This window comes from Leptonychotes weddellii, chromosome 1 (genome assembly GCF_054177405.1).
Source record: "Leptonychotes weddellii isolate Sample4059 chromosome 1, ASM5417740v2, whole genome shotgun sequence".
In the NCBI taxonomy this organism is placed as follows: Eukaryota; Metazoa; Chordata; class Mammalia; order Carnivora; family Phocidae; genus Leptonychotes; species Leptonychotes weddellii.
Window position 1 is genome coordinate 6,476,728 of NC_138369.1, and position 21,774 is coordinate 6,498,501.

The 21,774-nt window shown below is 56.0% G+C and overlaps 1 protein-coding gene across 1 annotated transcript in view; it reads left to right on the top strand.

Annotated features, from left to right (window-relative positions):
• Window positions 1-6,231: 6,231 nt before the first annotated feature.
• DNM2 (dynamin 2) overlaps window positions 6,232-21,774 on the top strand; it is a 57,630-nt gene continuing 42,087 nt past the window's right edge. The window contains exons 1-3 of the mRNA XM_081805384.1: window positions 6,232-6,250; window positions 10,073-10,174; window positions 21,533-21,682. Of these exons, the coding sequence (XP_081661510.1) occupies window positions 6,232-6,250; window positions 10,073-10,174; window positions 21,533-21,682 (271 nt within the window). The remainder of the gene's footprint in view (window positions 6,251-10,072; window positions 10,175-21,532; window positions 21,683-21,774) is intronic.

Below are 21,774 nucleotides of genomic sequence, written 5' to 3' on the forward strand. Positions count from 1 at the left end.
CCCGCTTTTTTTTTTTTTTTTTTAATATAGGTGCCTAGGGATGCCTGGGTGGCTCAGTTGGTTAAGCGTCTGTCTTTGGCTCAGGTCATGATCCCAGGGTCCTGGGATCGAGCCCCGCATTGGGCTCCCTGCTCCGCGGGAAGCCTGCTTCTCCCTCTCCCTGCTCTGCCTGCTGCTTCCTCTGCTTGTGCTCCCCTCCTCTCTCTCTCTCTGACAAATAAATAAATAAAATCTTAAAAAATATATACATAGGTGCCTACATCTGTAAATTTTCCTCTGCATACTGCTTTTACTGAAGCCTGTAAGTTTGGGCCTATATGTTGTGCTTTCATTTTCATTCATCTCGAAGTATTTTCTAATTTCCCTTAACATTTCCTTCTTTGACCCAGTTGTTATTTAGGAGTGTGTTATTAATTTACACGTACTTGTGAATTTCCCCAAATTTCCTTTTCTTACTGATTTCTCACTCCATTCCATTGTGGCCAGAGAACATACTTTGTGTGACTTCAGTCCTTTGACATTTATGATTCTTGTTTTATAGACTGACCTTCATACAGCCTAACCTGGAGAATGTTCATGTGCTCTTGAAAGACTGTATTCTGCTGTTGTTGGGTGGAGTATTCTGTGCAGGTTTGTTCGATCTCATTGGTTTATGGTGGTATTCATGTGTTCTGTTTCCTTGCTGATCTTTTGCCTGGTGTTCCGTCCATTATTGAGGATGGGGTATTGACATCTCCCAACGACTGCTGTTGACTTGCCTCCGTTTCCCTTGTCTCGTGCTCTCTTTACGACGGCTTGATGGTCCTCAGTCCAGTCCCAACCTGACTAAGTCCACTCACTCTCCTGCATGAGCTTTTATTTTTATTTTATTTTATTTATTTATTTGACAGAGAGAGGGAGAGAGCACAAGCAGGAGGAACAGTAGAGGCAGAGGGAGAAGCAGGCTCCCTGTCAAGCAGGGAGCCCGATGCGGGGCTCGATCCCAGGATCCTGAGATCATGACCTGAGCTGAAGGCAGACGCTTAACCATCTGAGCCACCCAGGCGCCCCTCCTGCATGAGCTTTTAGTTTCCCCCTCCAGACAGGGCCTTGGGGTAAGGCGACAGGCCTGTGTGTCTACTGTGCCCAGGGCTGATCCCTAGAAGGGGATTGCTATGTTGGAGTGGGAGCAGATTGAGAATCATCTTGCCAGGTCTGCCAGGAAAGACTGTGCCAGGGTCCTCCTTGAGGTGCCAAGGAAGGTCTCCCTTTCTGCCATCACCCTTATCAACCAGTCTTGTGGAATAGGGCCCTATGTGTGCCAGGCACTGGGCTTCTAATTCTGCTGACAGCCCGACGGGGTGGGCACGGTTACTATCCCCATCTTATAGATGGAGAAACCAAGATCTGGGCAAGTGAAGGCCTGAGGCTGTGGCTGAGCTGTCCCCATGCAGCCTCTGTGCTCTCCACTGTCATGATCTGCTGGCCAGTTTGTCCCTACAGGGAGCTGTGACTGGCTGTCCTGTCTTCAGAGTTCATCTTTGTTTCCAGTGTGGTGACCAGGATGGTGCTGGCAGATGGGGACAGGGAATGAAGCCAGTTGGGTTGGTGCCTCACTGGTTGTTGTTGGGGGGGAGGGATTGCTGTTCACTTAGGTGGCTTTGGTCTAGGTGACCAAACCTCTCTAGTTTGTTTCCCCATCTGAGAAGTGGGGTTGGTGAGAGCCCCTGTGGAGGTGGAGTGAAGACTCTGCACAGAGCTCAGCTCAGTGCTGCGTTGTGCGGACCCAGGAGATGCCAGCCCCTCTTGCAGTGCCCTCCTCAGCACCTGTTGAGTGCCGGGCACGGTGCTGGGTATGGGGGAACAGGCCGTGAACAAAGCAGACAGTTTAGAATGGGGACCAGTATGCGGGAAGGAAGCATGGAGACGGGACAGAGCCCCGCCTGGGGAAGCACTCAGGGGACCTCTCCCGGCAGGTGCCATCCAGCCTGATGTCACATGTTAGCGGGGCCTGGAGGCGGGAGCCAGGGGAGCCAGCAGAGAATGGCAGGGAGGTGATGGGGCACTGGCATTGGGCCTTGTGGGCTGCGGGGAGGACGCTGGTTTTGTCCCAAGTTTGCTGGAAGCCACAGGTGGGTTTTAAGCATGTGGGCAGCACGATCGGACTTGTGGTTTGCAAAGCTATCCCTGGCTGCCAGGCTGGGAACACATGGGGCAGGGCAAGAGTGGGGCATGGAGGGTTGGGGAGCATGGCTGTGACCCAGGGGACTCAGCCTAAGGGGGTTGGGACCCAACGGGGAACGGGGGGATATGTTCGGCTATGTTTAAGGTAGGATTTGCTGAGAGATCGGCTGTCGGGGGTGGGGAAGGCATGGCCCAAGAAAGGGCGGTAAGGTCATCCTGTCTTGTGTGACACTGTCTGGACAGTTCCTTGCCCCATCATCTGGGAGGGGGCCTGGGGAGGACGCACACCCATTCTCCTACTTGAAGAAGGAGCCTGCAAGGAGGATGGTTCTGGAATGCTGGGAGTGTGATGGGGCACTGCTTGGCTTTCTTTCCTGCCTATTTATCAACATCCTGCCTCTGGGCTCAGTTGGGCCCCTCTCGCGGTGACATGCACAGAACTAGGGATCCATATGTGGCCAACCAGGCTGTAGAGATGCAGTGGGGACTCATTGACGCCCTGGCACCTGCACTGTCTTCTCCTGTCCCCACCACACCCCATTTTATAGATGAGGAGACTGGGCCCAGGATGTGAGTGACCTTGCTGCCAAGGTCACACAGCTGGCATGCAGCCGGGGTGGCCTCGTGACATAGGCTGTCTGCTGCAGGGTAGAGCAGTGAGGATGCTCAGGTGACCCCCAGGAGGGCAGACTCAAGAGCTTGGGTCCCCAGCTGCCAGCGGTTTTTCTGTCAACTAGGAAAATGCTGCTTGGCTGACTGGTTGCTTTGGCGCTTAAAAATTTATATATATATATGCACACACATAATATATTTAAAGATTTTATGTATTTATTTGAGAGAGAGAGATTGCATAAGCAGGGGGAGCAGCAGAGGGAGCAGGAGAAGCAGGCTCCCCGCCGAGCAGGGAGCCCAGCACGGGGCTCAATCCCAGGACCCTGGGACCATGACCTAAACTGAAGGCAGACGCTTAACTGAATGAGCCACCAAAATTAATATTTACACGTTATAAAAGTTATAAAAAAGTTATGGAAGACCGAAATTCAAGTCATGTTGGGAACTGTTAAAACAAAGTTTTTCCATTTGCATTCCGTACTTGACTTCCATCAAGGGCTCAGGTGTCCCCTCCAAGTTTGTTGTCCCCACACAGGCAGGAAATGTGCACAGGCATTAAAAAAAAAAAAGGTTTGGAGAATGCAGTCTGTTCTGTGCATCACACTTTGCTTTCAGCACTGCGGCCTGGATTGCCTCCTGGGCCAGTTCCAAGATTGATTAGCCAATTCCAGCCTGGTGGACATCTAGGTGGTTAACAGATTTCACTCTGGAAAGCACTGCTGCAGGGAGAGGCCATCCTTGCAGACCCACTGAGGAGAATGAAAACGGTGACGTGGGGCAGGGGAGTCAGTAGGGGACAGTTAAGCCTCTCAAAAGAGTTGACATCTGGATTGAGTCCTGAGTGACCAGAGGAAGCCAGGATTGTGGAAAGGCTCAGAGGAGATGGTCATTCCAGGCAGACGATCAGCACGTGCAAAGGCCCTGCAGCAGAAGTAGGTTTGGCCTGTTTGCTGTACCTTGACCAGCAGTGTGCTTGAGGGAGTGAGTGAGGGTAGGGGTGAGGGTAGGGAGGTGACAGGGCAATTGGACGCCATCAGGAGCCCTTTGGAGCAGAGGAGGGTCATGGTCTGATTCACATCATGTCCAGTTTTCCATTGACTATATAGGGCAAATGGTCTCTTTTGGGCATTATGGTAAGAACTTTGCAAATCCTTCCAACTACCATCTGAGGCAGGTGACATTATCCCCCACTTAACAAATGGGGAAACTGAGGCACAGAAAGGTGACTAGACCTGCACAGATAGTCCAGAAAAGAATTGGCAGTGCCCAGATTCCAGCTCAGGTCTGAGAGGCCCAAGAGCCACAGCTACTCGTCTCCATGGGCCACTTCCTGCTTCTGCTCCTGGCCTGGCCTCCAGATGAGACCTTGGAGCAGGTGACCCTAGGGCTGAGAGCCAAGGGCGGGGCCGGCTCTGGACCCTGCAGGACTGTTGCGCAGGAAGGAGCCTGCTGGGGATTTGTGAAGGGGTGGCACCTGGAGTGGGTTGTGAAAGTCAACAAGTCCACCCACCCTCATCTGAGCCTCAGTCTCATTGGACAGTGGCAGGTTTGGTCCTTCATCCCACAAACATTGGTCACCTGCCTCATGCCTGGCTGGCTATTGAGAGCTGAGGAGAAACCGGAGAACATGCCAGGCAGAGGACCCTGCTCCCATGAGGCTGCCGCTCTAATGGGTGGGTGGGTGGGAGGGAAGGGACAGACCATAGCCATATGAACAAATCAGTAAACTGGAAGATGCCAGTTGTGAGAAGAATTGAGAAGCTGGATGGCATATAACAGAGCAGGACCTGCTTCATATTCGGGGGGTGCCGGGCAGTGGGTACAGGAGAGGAGTTGCTAGTTGGCCCTGTGGGTGTTGCAGGGAGAGATTTGTAGGTTGAGGGAGTAGCCAGTGCAAAGGCCCTGAGGCAGGACCCTACCTGTTTTGGGGGAACATGGCAGAGAACAGTATAGCAGGAGCTGAGTGAGTAAGGGGGAGGGCCGGGAGTGACTGGGCAGGTTGTGCAGGGCCTTGTGGGCCTCAGCGAGGACTTGGGGTTTTACCCCGAGGGAGGTGGGAGCCTTGGGAAGCCTCTGAGCAGAGGGGGGACATGCTCTGACGTGGCATCCACAGGCACCCTATGGCCACTCTGGGGGTGAGGGTGGGAAGCCCTAGAGGCAGCAGCTGCACTGGCCCAGGCAAGCAGGGATGGCCTGCGTGATGGCCTTGGATGTGCAGAGAAGTGGGCCAGTTCATGCTCCATCTGCAGGTGGGGCCTGCAGGGCTTGCTGCAGGGTGGGGTGGGCAGTGAAGGGTGGGAGGAGCCCTGTGTCTGCAGTCCGAGTCAGCCTGCCTACCCCTTGTGGTGACCCCAAGGACACAGTGGCACCTGCCTGGGGCCACTGAGTGTGGGCTGGGCTCTGGGTGACCAATGGTTACCGTTGGATGGCGTCCAGATCGGTGGTAATGAGGCAGGGACTGGGTGGGGACCGGTGGGGCACGTGGACTGGATGGTGAGGCTCCAGAGGCCAAGCGATGATCTGTGCCTCTGTTCTAGCAAAACCACAAAGGAGGCCCTGGGGTGTGTGGGGGTGATTGGGGGTCTGCCTCATTGACATCCCACCTGTGTTCCCATCACAGCTCTACTCCTTCCTCACTGAGTTGCCTGGGCACGTCCTGAAACTCTGAGCCTCAGTCTGCCTATCTGGGAAATGGGGGTATTGGCCCTGGTGTCATTCTTTCGGTGTTTGCTAGAGGGTTTGCTGAGATGTTGCCGAAGACTGGGTTAGAGCTGGGCTAGGGGGGCAGCCAGTGCTCCCTATCTGGGCTCTTGACAGCCTGAGAGAGTGAGCTGGGTACAAACAGGTCCCTGGAGCACGGGCTGCCTGCTGAGGGCTCTTCCCGCGGCTGGTGTTGTGCTGAGGTCTCCTGGTCACACTGAGGCTTTGAGTGACGCCCCCCTCCATGAGGATATGGTGATGAGGAAGGGATCCCAGCCTAGGGCACTTGCTGGGCCTCCTGCCATCATGCTGCCCAGGTGACAGGTGACCTGGGCGCTTACCAGCTCTGACTCATCCTCTGCTGGCTTATCTGTTTATTTTCTTCCCTCCCCTGGGAAGGCCTCCACCTGTCCACTTGTCAGCCTGGGTTTTAAGCCTCCATTGTTCCCTCAGGTAGACATCCCCACCCATGTGGGGGGCTGGAAGCCAAGGGGTCCTGGTGGGATCTTAGGCTCTGTTCAGACAACAGTAAACAAACAGCTAGGGCTTCTGATCTGCCCCCTCCTGTTGTGCCTTACCCTCCCTGTTCCCTACCACCTTTCCCCTGGGAGCCCTCATTACCTTCTAGGGAGAGGTGGCCCATTTTAGGGCTTGGAAACTGAGGCTCCAAGAGGGTGAAAGTGACTTGTGCAGGTCAGGCGGCCAGCGGGATCTTCTCTGAAGGATGAGTGGCGTCCCCTCATCTGGTAGACGGCCATGCCAGTGCCCAGAGAAGGTGGGTACCTGCCCAGGACCACACAGCTCATGGGGGGAAGGGCTGGGCTTTGAACCCAGGCTCTCTGGCTCCAGAGTCTGTATTCCTCCTCGCCACTCACCAAACATTTAATGAGCACCTGCTGTATGCCAGGCACTATTCTAGGTGCTGGAGATCCAGTAGTGACCAGGCCAGGTGATGTCATATGCTGTCACAGGACTGGACTTACGTTGAAGGCCATGTTGCGGGAGTGAGAAGGGGTGTGCATTTGGGAGGGAGGGGTGCATGCCATGGCATCTGCCCACGCGTAGGTGGGCAGTGCCTGTGGGGAGGAGTTTCCTGGCAGAGGGAACAGATCTTGCAGAGGCTGGAAGCCAGAACTGCGGAAATCCCAGAGGTGGAGGATGCAGGGGTGGGGTGGGGGTGGGGGGATGGACAGGTAGAGGATCCTGTCAAATGTGGGATGGATCGTGTGAGTTCTTCAGGAGGGAAGCTTGGATCCCTGGCCTTTGCTTTAGAAAGATAACCGTAGGTAACCTGGGAGGAGGATCCTGGGACCAGGCCTGGGTGTGGTGCAGAAATGATCATGGCTAACACTTATTGAACCCCGACTCTGTGCCAGGGAACGAAATAGACCTGAGACCCTGTCCTGGGGAGCTGCGTGGCAGGGAGGGGTGGGTAAGCAGATGAGTGGCTTGGAGTGTTAGTGATGAGGGAAAAAATGAAGGTGGGAGGGATGTGGGGTGGGGGGTGGAGCTGTGAGCGAGGGTGGGAAGTCTCCCTAGGGAGGTGTCATTTGAGCCAGAGCTGTGGCGGAGGGGGGGTGAGTCATGGGGGTGCCTGTTTGGTACCCAGCTGACCTTGGGTGGGCGGTTACTCCATCCTTCTGACCGGGAAACCGAGAGAGACAGGGAAGCTGGCCCGAGTCGCACTGTGTGCAGGGCAGCCTGGGTGTACGGCGGCCCTCGGAGCAGGCGTGGGTGGGGTGGCTCAGGGCAGAGGAAGCAGACGACTGAGGCTTGAGAGTTGACTCCAGATAAGCGGACAGTGTCCTGGGCAGAGCTACTTGGGGTGGTGGTCTCCTTCCCAGGGGAAAGAAGGCCCCGAGAGGGTTCCTGCTGCCTTGTGTCAGAAAACCCTCTGAGTGGACCTGGGGGCACAGCCAGACAGGCCCCTCCTCACCGAGCCTCTTGGAAATTTCTGGGGAGTTGCTTTTGCGGGGGGACTGTCCAGGCTGCAGGTAGGTGTTGCTGCTCTTTCCACTCAGCAGTCTGAGAACTTCTGGAAAACACAATTGGAGGAATACCAGGGCTCCTGGTGCTCCTGGCCTGGGATGCGAGGCCGCGTGCACCTGCCCAGCCTCGTCCTTCAGCCTTCTCCTACTCAGGCCGTACCTGCTTTGCCCAGGCTGCACCCAGTCATCCCTCCCACTCCCCATCAAGTTCCAGCCCCAGAAAGCCACCTTCCCTGCATGTGCCCAGAGCTCTCAGGGTTCTCTTGGGCAGCGTGTTGGTCCTGGTCCTCTTCGTGTTTTGCTGAGGCTCTCATTGTTGTCTGTGGTGTTACCATTGTGCTCATGGTGCCTGGCCCCCCAGCCACGCCCAGAACAGTCACAGGACAGCATGTGCCAATACCAGTGGCCGAAGGCTTGGCCTGGGCTGGGGAGATGCCAGTGGCTTTTGAGTCAGATGTGCGGGCCCAGAGGCCGGGTGACCTGGGGTCAGAGGCCAGACCCCATGAATTTCAGTCCACATTCCCACCACTCCCTGATGCCTAGTGACCTTGTTTGTTTTTTAATTTTTTTAATTTAATTTTTAAAATGTTTTTAAAGATTTTATTTATTTATTTGACAGAGAGAGACACAGCGAGAGAGGGAACACAAGCAGTGGGAGTGGGAGAGGGAGAAGCAGGCTTCCCTCTGAGCAGGGAGCCCAAGGCAGGGCTCGATCCCAGGACCCCGGGATCACGACCCGAGCTGAAGGCAGACGCTTAACGACTGAGCCACTCAGGCACCCCTGTTTTGTTTTTTTTTTTTAAATAAATGCATACACTTAGGAAACCACCAGACAGATCAGGATAGAGAATGTTGTCATTCCAGAAAGTTCCTCATGCCCCTTCTAATCAGTTCTCCAAAGGGAACCAACTGCTCTGATTTCTATCTGCAGAGACTAGTTCTCCCTGTTCAGGTCTGCCCTCAGACTCAGCAGGAGAAATGGGGGCATGTGTCTACCAGACGCATGTGTGCAGATGTTCATAGCAGCTGCATTTGTAATGACCCCGAACTGGAAAGACCCCAGGTGTCCCACCAATGAGAGAACCGATGAGCAAACTGTGGCCCATCCACGCCAGTGAACACGGGTCAGTGGTGAAAAGGAACCTCTGTCAGTCACACACACAGCATGGGGTGGGGGGCACATAGATCGGTGGGAGGGATGCATTCCCATGCTTCTGTATTGTTTGGTCATGGACCCGTTCGGTTGCGTTGAAGAGGCGGAGTGGGAGATTCTGGCGAAGGACGTACACACTGTCACCGCTCCTGTCGCTGATTTTGTGTTGGAGAGCTGGCGCTGATGGTTTCCAGGATGCCATGCCTCTGATGTGTGAGGGGCCTCCTGTCCCTGCTTCTCAGGTCTTTGCCTCTGAGCCAGGGGGCCTGGGGCTCTGGGATGGCCAGGGTCAAGGCTGTATGTGGTGCTTGAGAGGTTAGCAGCCAGCAGCAGGCCTGCCCTGTCCCTGGGAGAGCCTGGCATCTGCCGTGAAGTGGCTTTGCTCTCTGGCAAGGGCCATGGTGAGAACTGACTTTAGGGCCTGGTGAGCTGGGGGCCTCCTTGCTGTCTCCCCACCCTGCCCGTTCTGTACCCCTGCATGTAGCTCACTTCTTGTTTCCCCTTCTCAGAGGGGCCTTCTCTAACCATCCCAGCTGGGATGCCCTGTATCAGTTGTCCTGTGTCCTGCACAAATTGCAGATGATCTAAACATTTATCTAGGTGCAAACCTTGTTTGAAATTCTCTGAACCTAGAACCTTTCTCCATTTTACATGAGACAAGACAAGAATTCTTTGCATGGCTTTAATGATCTCTGAAAATGCCCCTTCTACTTCGGTGCCCTGGATCCCTGGTCTTTGGCTTTCCTTTCTCACTGGTCCAGAGTGCCTTCTGGTCATCCTACTTTGCATGAATCCACATGTGTTAGTGTAAACAGGTGCAAGTGGTGCCTGAGTATTTCCGTAGTGAAATACACAGGATATATTTTTTTTATTTAATGGCTTTATTGAGGGATGTTTATGTATTAGGAAATCTACCCATTTCAAATGCAGTGATATTTTTAGTAAATTTACAGTAAATAGTAGTAAGTTGACCACTATAGTCCAGTTTTAGAATGTGTCCAGCACCCCAGAAATCTCCCTCCTCGTTTCCCACCCCTGGGTAAGCACTGATCCACTTCCTGCTTATATCGATTTGTCTTTTTGGGACATGAAACACATCATATTTTATTTCATCTTTTTATCATACATATGGCATTATATTAATTTATAACATGTATGTAGGAAATGCACTGATCTCTTTGAGGTGTGAGGAGATTGTTCAGATATCTGTCCATGAAAGGGCCCTTTGGGCAGGCTGGGGCTGGAGCACAGCCAGCCAGAGGGAAACGGTACCATTCAACGGCAACCTTCATTCCAGTCCCTCCTCTGCCCCTTGTGGCCTCAGGACCCTCCAAGGTCAGAGCGTTCCCCAGTGCCTGGCTGGGACTGGTGTCTTTGCTGATGTTGCCCCAGTTGCAAGACGGGATTGCTCCACATGTGTGGTCACACTTCCTGCCCCGCAGGCCAGCCGCGTGAGTAACTTCTGTCCTTTTCCCCTCCCACAGGGACTTCCTTCCCCGAGGTTCAGGAATCGTGACCCGGCGGCCTCTCATTCTGCAGCTCATCTTCTCAAAAACAGGTACAGTGGGACAGCTCGCTGCTGTAGCAGGAAATGAGCGTGGACGCAGCGCCTGGCAGGAGTGAGGGGGCCAATGGCGGTGTCCGGGGTCTTGGGCTGTCATTTGGGCTTGAATTCATGGTCTCCACGTGTGTAGCACAGCTGAAGCACAGTTCGGTGAACACCCACCCCTCGTGTCCTTCATTGTGACCAGGCTGCTAAGCGCCATGTTTGTGTGCAATGTTGTGGATAACACAGTTTGCTGAACGGTTTCAAAATCAGTAGCAGACGTTGTGACACGTCAACCCAGAATGTTTCAGGGAGCCTCCCCTTGCACTAAGGACACCTTCCTACATTCACAGCCACACCCAAGAAAAGTAATCGTTCCTGCATGGTATCTGATGCCAGTCCATGAGTATGTTGCCAGTTGTCCCCCCAGATATCTTCCCTAGCTAGTTTTCCAGCTGCTCTGATCAGTCCCCTCCTACACTCACTCGGTTGTCCTGTCTCCTCACCACCATGTCCATTTTGATGACGACATTGGCTTGGGAAGAGGCCCATCCATTGAATATAGAATGGCCCACGTGTAGATTTTTTTCTGTCTTCCCTTCGGTGTCCAATCAGCTGGGCCAAGTCTGGCATGAGGTGGGCATGTCTTCCAGCATAAAACCCACTGAGGCCTCCTTGGAAAGCATCTCGGGTCAGAAGCTGGAAGGGGACAGGGCAGCTCTTGGGGGCATGGCCTCTCCTCCCTCCAGAGCCCCGAGTGGCCTCATGCTGCTTTCCCCACTGACCTGGAATATCAGCCTTTGTGGGTTCAGCATCCACAGGGCGCCAGGCTCCCCGCACGGCCCGGTTAGACACACCTGTCCTAGGAAGGCAGCTGACACGCCCCCATTTTACGGGCAAACTGAAGTTTGGCCGGCCACCTGCCTTCGCACTTGGCACCCGATCTGGATGGGCATCAACCTGGGTGGGCATCAGCTGAGTCAGAGCTCAGCCCCCCCCTGCGCTGTGCCCCAGTCACGTGCTCTCATCTTCATCTTCTGACTCCGCCCAGCCCACTTGCGAGGGGGCGTGGCTCCAGTGAGAGGTGGTAGCCGATTGGCCCGCACCTCCTCTTTGTGAGCTCTGCCAGGTCATAGGCCACAGGCGAGCCAGTGGGCTGCTTCCTGTGGGTTTAGGTGTCCCAATCAGCTTGGCCAAGACTGGCAGCCGCAGAGCCGGGGGTTTCAGATGACAGTGGGTCAGAGAGTCACGTAAGGAAGGCATGGCCCAGTGGGTTTCCGCTTTCCATTCAGCCGGTTGGTAGGGGGTGGGGGCTGAGGATATGCATTTTTAATGAGTTCCCAGCTGATGCTGATGTGCATGCTTCTGGCCCCTGGCCACGCGGGGAAAGCTTCTGCCCTGGTGGGTCAGCCCTGAGCGCTAAGGCTGCCTGGGTTCAGATCGTGACTCTGCAGCTTACTGGCCTCATGGCCCCTGGGGAGGGACTGCCGCTCACGATGTGTTTCCTGTCTGGACAGTGAAGATAATAATAGCGCTGACTTTGGCGGTTGCCATGAAGACCACATTATTCAGTACGTCCGAGCCGCAGCACAGTGCCTGGCACACTGCAGGTCCTCCCCGTGTGGTGCTGACTCAGGGGCTGTGGTTGTGTGCTTTCTGCCGGCCTGCTCGGGATGGCCTGCTGGGAGAACAGGTCTGCTGGCATTCTGCACTGGAAGGTGGCAGGCTGTGTCATGGCGGGAGGGCTATCCCATCATCTCCATGGTGGCCGTCACCAGCTGTGGTCCACTGAGCACGTAGTGCATGCTACAGGCTGGTCCAGGCCCAGGGCACAGCAGTGACGGGACCAAGGCTGCTGCCACCACCTGCCCACCTGGCATTCCCGTTGGTGCCAGGGGACAGAAGGGGGAGGCCGGGGGGGAGACTGGCAGGCCTGGCCCCCACCAGATTGGAGTGTGTGTGGAGAGGGGAGAGTGACTAACTTCATCCTAGAGGGTGGGGCATCCTGGGGCTTCTTTGAAGAAGCGATGTTGGAGCCAAGGCTGACAGGTGTGTTGGGGTGTCAGGGAAGGGGGAGCTCCCTTCCAGCAGAGAGTGGCAGACTGAAGAGCACTGAAGGCAGAAGCTCTGAGGGTGCATATTAGCCTAGTGCCTAACCTGGACTAATGCTGGGGTCTCCGTTCCCATCATCCCCACTATACAGAGGAGGGAACTGGGGCTTCCAGAGATGAAGCCACTTGCCCAAGAGCACACAGGAGCATCATCATGAGAGCCCAGCTCTAAACCCACTTGGTGGGGTGCACCCTTAGGCCCAGGTGTCACTTGACCAGATGCTGTGGCTGCTGGTGAAAGAGAGACCACAGGAGCCCGCCCGTGGCAGGGGACCGGAAGAGGTGGGAGTGGTGCCTGGGGGCAGGTGGGGACAGGGTAGTAGCCGTGGAGATAGAATTGTGGTTGGATCCTGTTGGGCTGGCAGTGGAGATGGGAAGCGAGGCCCAGGTGTCCCATATGGTAGTGGCCCTTGCCGTGTCCCAGCACACATACTCCTCCTCATCCACCTGACTGTGGCATTTCCCGTCTCTTCTTGCTGCCAGCAGATGCGTGCCCTGCTGGACCTCAGCCGGATGCCAGGGAGGCAGCGTGTGTGGCAGACAGGAGATGCCGTGGTCAGGCTGAGAGGGGCAAGGATTGGGGGTGTGGGACAGTATATTGGCTGTTGGATTTACTTTGGGCCGGGGGCCCAGGGAGAACATTTTGGGCAGGGGCAACAGCATGTGCGAAGCTGTGAAGTGAGGCTGGGGGGGAGGGTCAGGAGGCAGGTGACATGGCCTGGCAGTCTGGTGGGGGATTAGGCATGAGAGCCCAAAGAGCACACGGGTGAGGAGAGACCTGCTCAGCCCACTGGCTGCCCTGTGGAAGGATAGGCAGGGAGGCCAGGGAGAGGTTAGCCTCGAACCAGGCAAGAGGTGGTGAGGTCTGGCCCAGGGCAGTGCTGTGGGGGTGAAGGGCAGTCTAGAGTGACCTAGAGGTGGGGGGGTCTAGGGCGATGAACAGCAGAGGTGCCCTAACTGGGTGGGAGGCGGGACATCCCACTAATAAGAGGGAGGAGGCTAAGTTTAGTGGGGGACATGTGATTGGTGGAGGGGCTATGTGGGGCTGCATTGTTTCTAGAGAGTAGACTTTTGTCCAGCTGACTCTGGAGCCAGGCAGCTACCCCTAGTGTCTGGGGCCTGGGACAAGTGGCCTCCCTCTCTGTGTCTCAACTTCCTCATCTGTAATATGGGGGTGATAGTGGTACCTCCCTTGTGGCCCTGGCACGCCATGTGGCTTTGGTGTGGCTGCCGCCTCCTGTGGGGTCTGGAGTCCCATGATGTGGCTCTGTGGCTGGGCCTCAGTCCTCCTCTCTGATGTCTGTGACACCCAGTGATGCCTGGCTTTTCTGGTCCAGACTGGTCTTGGTGAGCCATTACTTTTAATCTGCTTAGTTTAAAAATTACCTAAGACCACATGGGGCGCCTGGCCGGCTTAGTAGAGCATGCGATGCGAGCCCCACATTGGGTGTAGAGATTACTTAAAAATAAAATCTTAAAAAAAAAATAGTTACCTAAAACTACAGCCACCAGGAAGTTTGACGGCTACTCCTCCCTGGGAACCATCCCTTGGCCTGGTAAACCCTGCGTGCTGGGGACTGTTCTTGTGTGGAATGTGGCCTGCTGAGCCTCCCTTCCCTTGACCTTGGCTGGTGTTCTCAGGGGCCAGCGAGGGGATGGCAGGGCTTGGCTCCCAGCTTCCTTCTCAAAGCCTTATGACCCCAACAGGTCCTTGCTGGCCTCTGGGACCTCACCTCCTCCTGGTCCCTAGCTGCAGCATCTTCCCTCATCGCTCATCCTCAAGGTCAGCTCTCAGCTCATTCATTCATGCCTCCAGGCCTTGGCCCTCACTGTGCTCCCTCCCTGGAACACCCTGCCCACCTTCCTTGTCCTTGTCCTCCTCCTTTCCTGAGTGTGAGCCCCAACGCCCTCCTGCCCCCCCATCACAGCTGCCTTAGTTCCTCCACAGCACGTATCACGTAATCTCATCCCGTTTTTATATTTTCTTAATGGTTTCTCCCCTGCCCCGAAAGTCAGTGCCAGAGGGCAGGGACACTGATGTGCCTTGTCCGCCGCTCTCTGGTGCCCAGCACAGGGCCGGACCCCGGCGGGTGCTCCGTCAGCATTAGCCAGGTACCTGAGCGTGCTCTGTGGGCCGCTGCGCTGCCTCTTCTCTCCTGGTGGAAGGCGGGTGGGGTCATCAGCTGCTTTCTCCGGCACCTTTCCCCATGAGCCTGGCCCTGGCAGGGCCTTCTCTATAAAGCTGGAAGACACTGTAGCGCTCGGGGCATGGGCCTTGTGTCTTGGTGAGGAAACAGAGCCAGGAGCTGGTGCGAGTCAGGCGGGGGGGGGGCGGCTGGCCGGGATGCCAGCTGGGGCTGTCACTTTCTCCGTGTATGTGGGGTTTTTCCCACACTACCAAGCAGTTCTCCAGTTCTCAGTGGACATTGACTGAGTGGCCTACAGTCACCTCCGTTCCCACACTGCCCGCCCGCCTGGACATAGCGTCAGACCCCCCAGGATAAGGGCTCCGTCCCACCAGACTGTCGCCCTCCACCCCCACCACCAGTCACGAGTCCAGGATGTCCCCTGTGCTTCTCACCCCTGGCTATAGATCTCAGGTTCCCAGGGCCCTCCCCTCAGGTTCACTGAATTTACTGGAGCGGCTCATGGAGCTCCGGGAAACTGTTTACTTCCTAGATCAGTGGTTAATATAAAAAGGATAGAACTCAGGAGCAGCCAGAGGGAAAAGAGGCGTAGGGCAGGGTGTGGGGAAGGGGCGCCCCTCTCCTAGCACCTCCTTGTGCTCACCAGCCAGGAAGCTCTCTGAGCCCCATCCTTTTGGGATTTTGATGGGGCCTCATCACATAGGCATGATTGATTAAATTAGCCACTGGGGATGGATTCAACCTATGGCCCTCTCCACCGTGGGGGTGCATAGGGAGGGGCTAAAAGCTGCAACCCTCTAATTATATAAATTGGTCCCCTGGCAAACAACTCCCATCCTAAGTGCTTTCCAAAAGTCTCCTCATTAGCTTAAACTGATGTGTGGTTTCTGAAAGGGGCTTATTAGGAATGTTAAGACACCTTTATTGCTCTTATCACTTAGGGCTTTCCAAGGATTCTAGGAGCTCTGTGTCAAAAATGGAGGGAAGGGGCGCCTGGGTGGCTCAGTTGGTTAAGCAACTGCCTTTGGCTCGGGTCATGATCCTGGAGTCCCGGGATCGAGTCCCGCATCGGACTCCCTGCTCGGCGGGGAGTCTGCCTCTCCCTCTGACTCTCCCCCTCTCATGCTCTCTCTCTATCACTGTCTCTCTCAATAAATAAATAAAAATCTTAAAAAAAAAATATTTAAAAAAAAATGGAGGGAAGAAATACAAATATGTATTTCTTACTATAAATCACAATAGCACACCTTCCTGGTGGTGGTGTGTCCTAGAATGGGAGGTCTGCACGACTTGTCTCAAATCAGAGGGAGCCTGAGGACCAAGCAAGCTCGGGGGGTGCCACATGCTTTGCCTCTTCTTGGTTGGCTAAAGCCTCTGCAAAGTTCCTCTTGATTGGACCCCTTTGATCATGGGGTACTCAGGGTCTCCCAGGTATATTTGAGTCCCCAAGTATGGCCTCCTGTCCCAGGTGAGCATGCCTGCTGTGCCAGGTTGGGGGAAGGCAGACTCCACCTCATGCTGCCAGGAGTCAGCCCTGGTGTTCCACTTCGCGCTGGGTTGAGAACGGGGTAAGGATGGGAAATGCCCATGAAGACCAGGGCAGGGTTCCTCCATGCAAAGCCCTGAGACCCCGGAGCGCCTGGGTGGCTCAGTTGGTGAAGTGTGTGCCTCTTGATTTTGGCTCAGGGTGTGATCTCAGGGTCATGGGATCAAGCTCCAAGTTGGGCTGTGCATTGAGCTCGGAGTCGGCTTGAGGTTGTTTCCCTCCCTCTCCCTCTCCCTCTGCCCCTCCCCCCCACCCCACTCATTCACGCAGGCACATGCTCTCTCTCTCAAAAAAAAAAAAAAAAAAGGCCCTGATACACCAAGGCCAGCCTTGTGCATTTCCCTGACTAGCAGCTAAGCTATTTGTGTGCTTCCTGTGGGCCCAGCGTGATGGCGTTTGATTTCCTAGCAGCCCCACAGCTGTGTTCAGTGTTGTCCCATTTCCTTGTAGGGGAACTGAGGCACTGAGAGAGGGGCTGGAACTCTGACCTGGGCGTGGCTAGACATGCCCACCTCTCTCTCTTCTTCCTGTCACCTCCCCACATGATATTGTGGCTCCTGCCTCACCCTTTCCAGGCCGGAGGGGCTAGGCTGAAGGCTGGTTGTTCCAGTAGAATTTCGGTGGGGTCTGTCACCGGCTCTGCCTGCGGGATCGGGAGGGTGCCTTCTGTCCTGTGGGCCTCCTCCAGCTCCTTTGAAACAGGAGGGCCCAAAACCTTCTCGGGAAACCAGGCCTGAGGGAACTGCGGCCACTGACTTGGGGCTGTTTCCTGGTGCCCTGGGTGGCTCATTACCCCGAAGGTGGCATGGCGGTACGCACTTGTCATCTCCCTTCTGAGGACACCTTCTCGAAGGGCCTGGGAGATGCCCAAAGTAGGGATTGGCTGCTTAGCACAACGGGGACCCACTTGGGACTCAGGGTGATGTCGTCCTAGGCTGCGGCACCTGATGACTCAGTAATTTTTATTAAGGACCTCCTAGCTACCAGGCACCGGAGAGAGCAGTGACCAAAACTAAGCCTGCTCTCTTGCAGCTCCGGCCTTAGCAGGGGGACACCTGAGCACATGGCGTGTCAGGCCGTGGAGGGAGGGGCCAGGCGGCAGGGCATCTGCTGGATCCCCAGTGGTCAAGGTGGGCCTCCCCACCGAGGGCTGCTTCAAGCTGAGACCTGAAGGAGATGAGGGAACAAGTCCTGGAAGGAGGGCAGAACATCTTTCTAGGAAACAACTGCGAGTGCACTCACTGCCCCACAGTTAGGATGCGGGTGGGAAGCTGTGCGGTGGCAGAGGGTGGCTGGCGCCTCTGGGTCAGCAGCATGAGTGCTGGACAAGGGCCCAGGTGATTGCTTCATTCCTGGTGTGCGCCAGGCCCTGGGCTGGGTCCTGTGGAAACCCTGGGGCTGCCCTTCCTCCCAGGGGAGGGCCTGGCTCGGAGGGCCTGTGGGGGTGGGGGTGGGGCTGTCAGGGCCGCCCCAGGGCTCAGGGACTGGCCGCACTGGCCTTGTTTGCTGTGCACCAGCAGGGGAGAGTTAGGAACTCGGCAGCTGGGCTGGGGACAGCAAGGTGCAGCTCTGCTGCGGGGGACTCAACTTTGGCTGCTGGGAACGAGTTGAGAGAGAGTCTCCAGGCATCACAGGCTCTGAGCTCAGCCCTCAGGCCTCTGACTTATTCTTTGCGACAGGGGATCATTAAAAAATCATCAGCATTCCAGCATGCACAGGGCTGTGGAGCCCCAGGCAAAGCCCCTCCCGTCTTATTTCTCAGGTTTCTGTTCTCTTCACAGGGAGACTGGCGCAGAGGCCGACCTGGCCCTTGGGAGGCTCCCCTCCTTCCCAGGACCCCTGGGCCCAGCGCGTCCTCAGGCAATGGGGGAAAGTCGCCACCTCAGAGAGATGGTGCAGGCACGGGCTCTCTGCCCACTGCTGCCCTGGCCTGCCTCCCTCGTCCTGGGGCGGGCTGGGGCTGGACTCCGGCAGGTTAGCCCCTCCAGGGGGTCCCCGCCCCTGGCTTCTGCTGTGTTGCGTCTCTTTGGAGTGTCTGTGGCACCTGCTGTGACACGCTTGGGCAGTGTCCATCTTCCCGTCAGACCAGGGGCCCAGCTCAGGACTGGGCCTTTGGTGTCAAGATCTTGGGAAGGAAGGAGGGAGGGAGGGGGAGCGAGAGAGAAAGAGAGAGAGAGAGAGGAAAAAACAGCAGGTGGCCTTGTTAGACTCCGTCCCTGTCCAGTTTCCCATATATTCAGCTTCGTGGCCTTGGAGTTGGGCCCCCTTACAGAAGCCAAAGCAGGGACCGTATTATCTTTCTCATCGTCATTCAGTCATGCATATGATTATTGAGCACGTCAGTAGGTATACCCAGAGGGAGCCCCCAGGGACACAGAGTGAACAATGCAGATTCAGATCCCTGCCCCATAGGGTGAACCCGGAAGATAACACAGGAGGAGGTCAGCGTTGTTAGAAGGCAGCCAGTGCTTGGGAGGGTCATAAGGCAGGGAAGGAAGAACTCGAGGTTCGTCGTCTTGGGTGGGAGCCAGAACAGGCCTCGTGGAGAAGCTGACACTTGAACAAACATGAAGGAGGTTAGGGAGAGAGCCTATAAGCAGAGAGAAGAGCCAGTGCAAAGGCCCTGAGGCAGAAGACCCAAGTGGCTGGCTGGAGGGGAATGAGTTGAAGTCAGAAGCTGGGGAGAATGGGGCGCCTGGGTGGCTCTGTCATTACACGTCTGCCTTCAGCTCAGGTCATGATCTCAGGGTCCTGGGATCGAGCCCCACGTCAGGCTCCCTGCTCTGCGGAAAGCCTGCTTCTCCCTCTCCCACTCCCCCTGCTTGTGTTCCTTCTCTCGCTTTGTCTCTCTCTGTCAAATAAATAAATAAAATCTTTAAAAAAAAAAAAAAAGCTGGGGAGAAGGAAGTTTTATAGGGCTCTGGGGAAGTGGTGAGTTGGGAGCCATGGAGGGTTCTGAGGAAAGGAGGGCCAAGGTCTGGCTTTAAGAGGGTCAGTGCTGTGCGGGGAAAGAAGGCTTTGTGGAAGCTTTTGAAGGTTAGTATCAACCCTGGAATCTAGCACATGGTTTCAAAGCGACAAGGAGCCCAGTAAAGTGGGCAGTGAGGGATGGGCCTGGCAGGCTCCTGAACCTTCCTCTTGGGCACAGAGGGTGTGGTTTCTGCTGCCCACCACTCCCGGGGTAAGAAGCTGTGGCTTGGGCGCCTGGGTGGCTCGGTTGGTTAAGCGACTGCCTTCGGCTCAGGTCATGATCCCAGGGTCCTGGGATCGAGTCCCACATGGGGCTCCCTGCTCTGCGGGAAGCCTGCTTCTCCCTCTCCCACTTCTCCTGCTTGTGTTCCCTCTCTCGCTGTGTCTCTCTCTGTCAAATAAATAAAATCTAAAAAAAAAAAAAAGAAGCTGTGGCTTTCTGGCACCATCCGCACATCCTGCAGATGAAGGAGTTGGCAGAGAGGGAGATGGCCAGTGCCCGCTGGACTCCAGGGGTCATGGCCAGCAGGTCCTGGCTCTGAGGGGGGGGGGAGGCCCAAGATGCAGGATGAGGTGTCAGGTGGCATGGGGTTTAGGAAGGCTCCCTGGGAGAGGCAACAAGCAGGCAGGCCCTAGAGGAGCAAGGGGTGGGGGTGGGCCTTCCAGGTACCAGGCCTGGCAGGGCCCAGTCTACAAGGGAGAGGGCCTGCATCCTGTGGTTGCATTCCTGGGAGGGGGATGGTCTCTTGCGGGTGCTGAGCCCCGGGCCGTGAGCCGGATGAGAACTGAGGTATGCTGTGGGGGGGTTGGGGGACTGTTCCATTTTTGGAGGCTGCTGCCGGAAGAGCAGCCAAGCATTTCCTCTTGTCCCTGTGGAGGGCTTGAGCGTGACTGTCCTTGGGAACTGGGTCAGCTGATGGGGGTGGGGTGGGGGTGCCCATGCTGGTGGTGTCCTCGTTGCCCCTGTCCCCAGGCGGCCAGTGCCCTCAGTGATCTGAGCCCACAGAGTCCCCCGGGCCCCCGAAGCAGAGGTCCAGAGAGGTTACGAGCCTGCCAGGGGCCTCACAAAGGCCACGTGACCTGAGAGCCACTACCTGGAGACAGATGATCTGAAGTCGGAATCCCAGCTCCACCACTGAGCTTGGGCCAAGTCACTTCCCCTGTGTGGGCCTCAGGTTCCTCATCTGTGGCACAGATGCCCGTTGCTAAGGGGCTCGCTCTTGAGGGGCACGTGGGAGCACCCACGGGGCTTGGCTGGAGCCAGCAGGGGCTGCGTGTTGGCCCCGGCCGGTTAGGTCGCAGTGATGGGATGGCGAACCTCTTCGCCCTCATTTCTTTCTGCCTCGCTCTGCGTCTGAGTGGAGATTCTAGAGCTGCTGGGCCTCCTCTGTCGGGCTCCATCTCCATCCTCTCTTTTGAGGCAGCTGATGGTGTGTCTGTGCTGGGATTTGTGTAGCCAGGTCTCCTCCTGGTGGACATCGAGGCGACGTCTCGTTCTTTCCTCTTAGAGATGACGCGGCTGCATGCTTCTCTGCCTCTGTAGTGGTGCAGTGCTTTGGGCTGTTTGCCAGCGTGTCTGACTTCCATTTTCTTTGTAGCATCACTGCTGAGCTGTGGTTTCTGAGCCTACGGGGTCTCCCCTTCCCAACATTTACCACAAAAATTGGAACATATGGAAAAGTTGAGGAATTATACAGCAAACACCTGTAGGCTCAGTCCCTATATCTGAGGACGAACATAGTTTATTCTTGCTTTATCCCGTATCTAATGGGCCCAGCACTCATCGTTAGTCACTTGGCTCAGAAGGCGTGAAGAGGCCTCCTCTGCCCACTTCAGGCCCTGCCCAGAAAGCGGTTCTCCTGAGGGGTTCGTGTCTAGGTGGGGGGCCCCGGGAACAGCCAGAAGGTGAGGAGAGCCAGACGGGCTTTGATGAGGCCAGCAGCTGCGCCCTGTTCCCCATCCTGTGCACACACTCGGGGAGGAAGGACAGATGGGCCCCAAGGGCGCGCGTCTGGGATCTTGGCGAGCTGGACAGTGCTGGCAGCTCAGGATCCCACTAGGACGGCGGCTTGCATCTCCTTTGACCCACAGCAAGGGGGTTTCTGTGTCACAACTCTGGACTCAGTCTCAAGGGTAACACCGAGGAAGCAGCTCCCTCACACGTACGCCACCTGCTGTCCGGTGACGCATGCCCGTATTTCCCCTTGTGTCCTGTTCATCCAAAAGTGACAAGTGCTGGTTACACCCACCTGTTGGTTGGTTTGTTTTGTTTTGTTTTTCTCATAGCGCGTCGTGACGTTTCGTTTCGCAAAATACTTCATGAGAGTTTCTGTTCCCCCCAGGGGACAGGATCTTTGCTGGTTTTGTTCCCTGAGGAATTCCCTGAGGTCCGGAAGGGGGCTTGGCTGTAGGAGCGCCCCCTGCAGATATTTTCTGCGAGGATGAATCTGTGGCTCCCCAAATTCCTGGAGCCACTGTGACTGATTCTTCGCTTTCTCTGCTTGACAAGACACCTGTCCCAGAAGGCCATCAGCTCCCTGCCTGCAAGCGAGACTACTTCTCTTTCTCATTTTGAGCATCTTTCTTCCTTTTTCAGAATATGCTGAGTTTTTGCACTGTAAGTCCAAAAAGTTTACAGACTTTGATGAAGTCCGGCAGGAGATCGAAGCGGAGACTGACAGGGTCACGGGGACCAACAAAGGCATCTCCCCAGTGCCCATCAACCTGCGGGTCTACTCGCCCCACGGTAGGCAGCACAGGCGCGGACCCTTTGGGTGTCGGGGCAGAGGGGAGCCGACTCTGTGCCACTCATGGGTGGGGTTGGCCACACTCTCACAA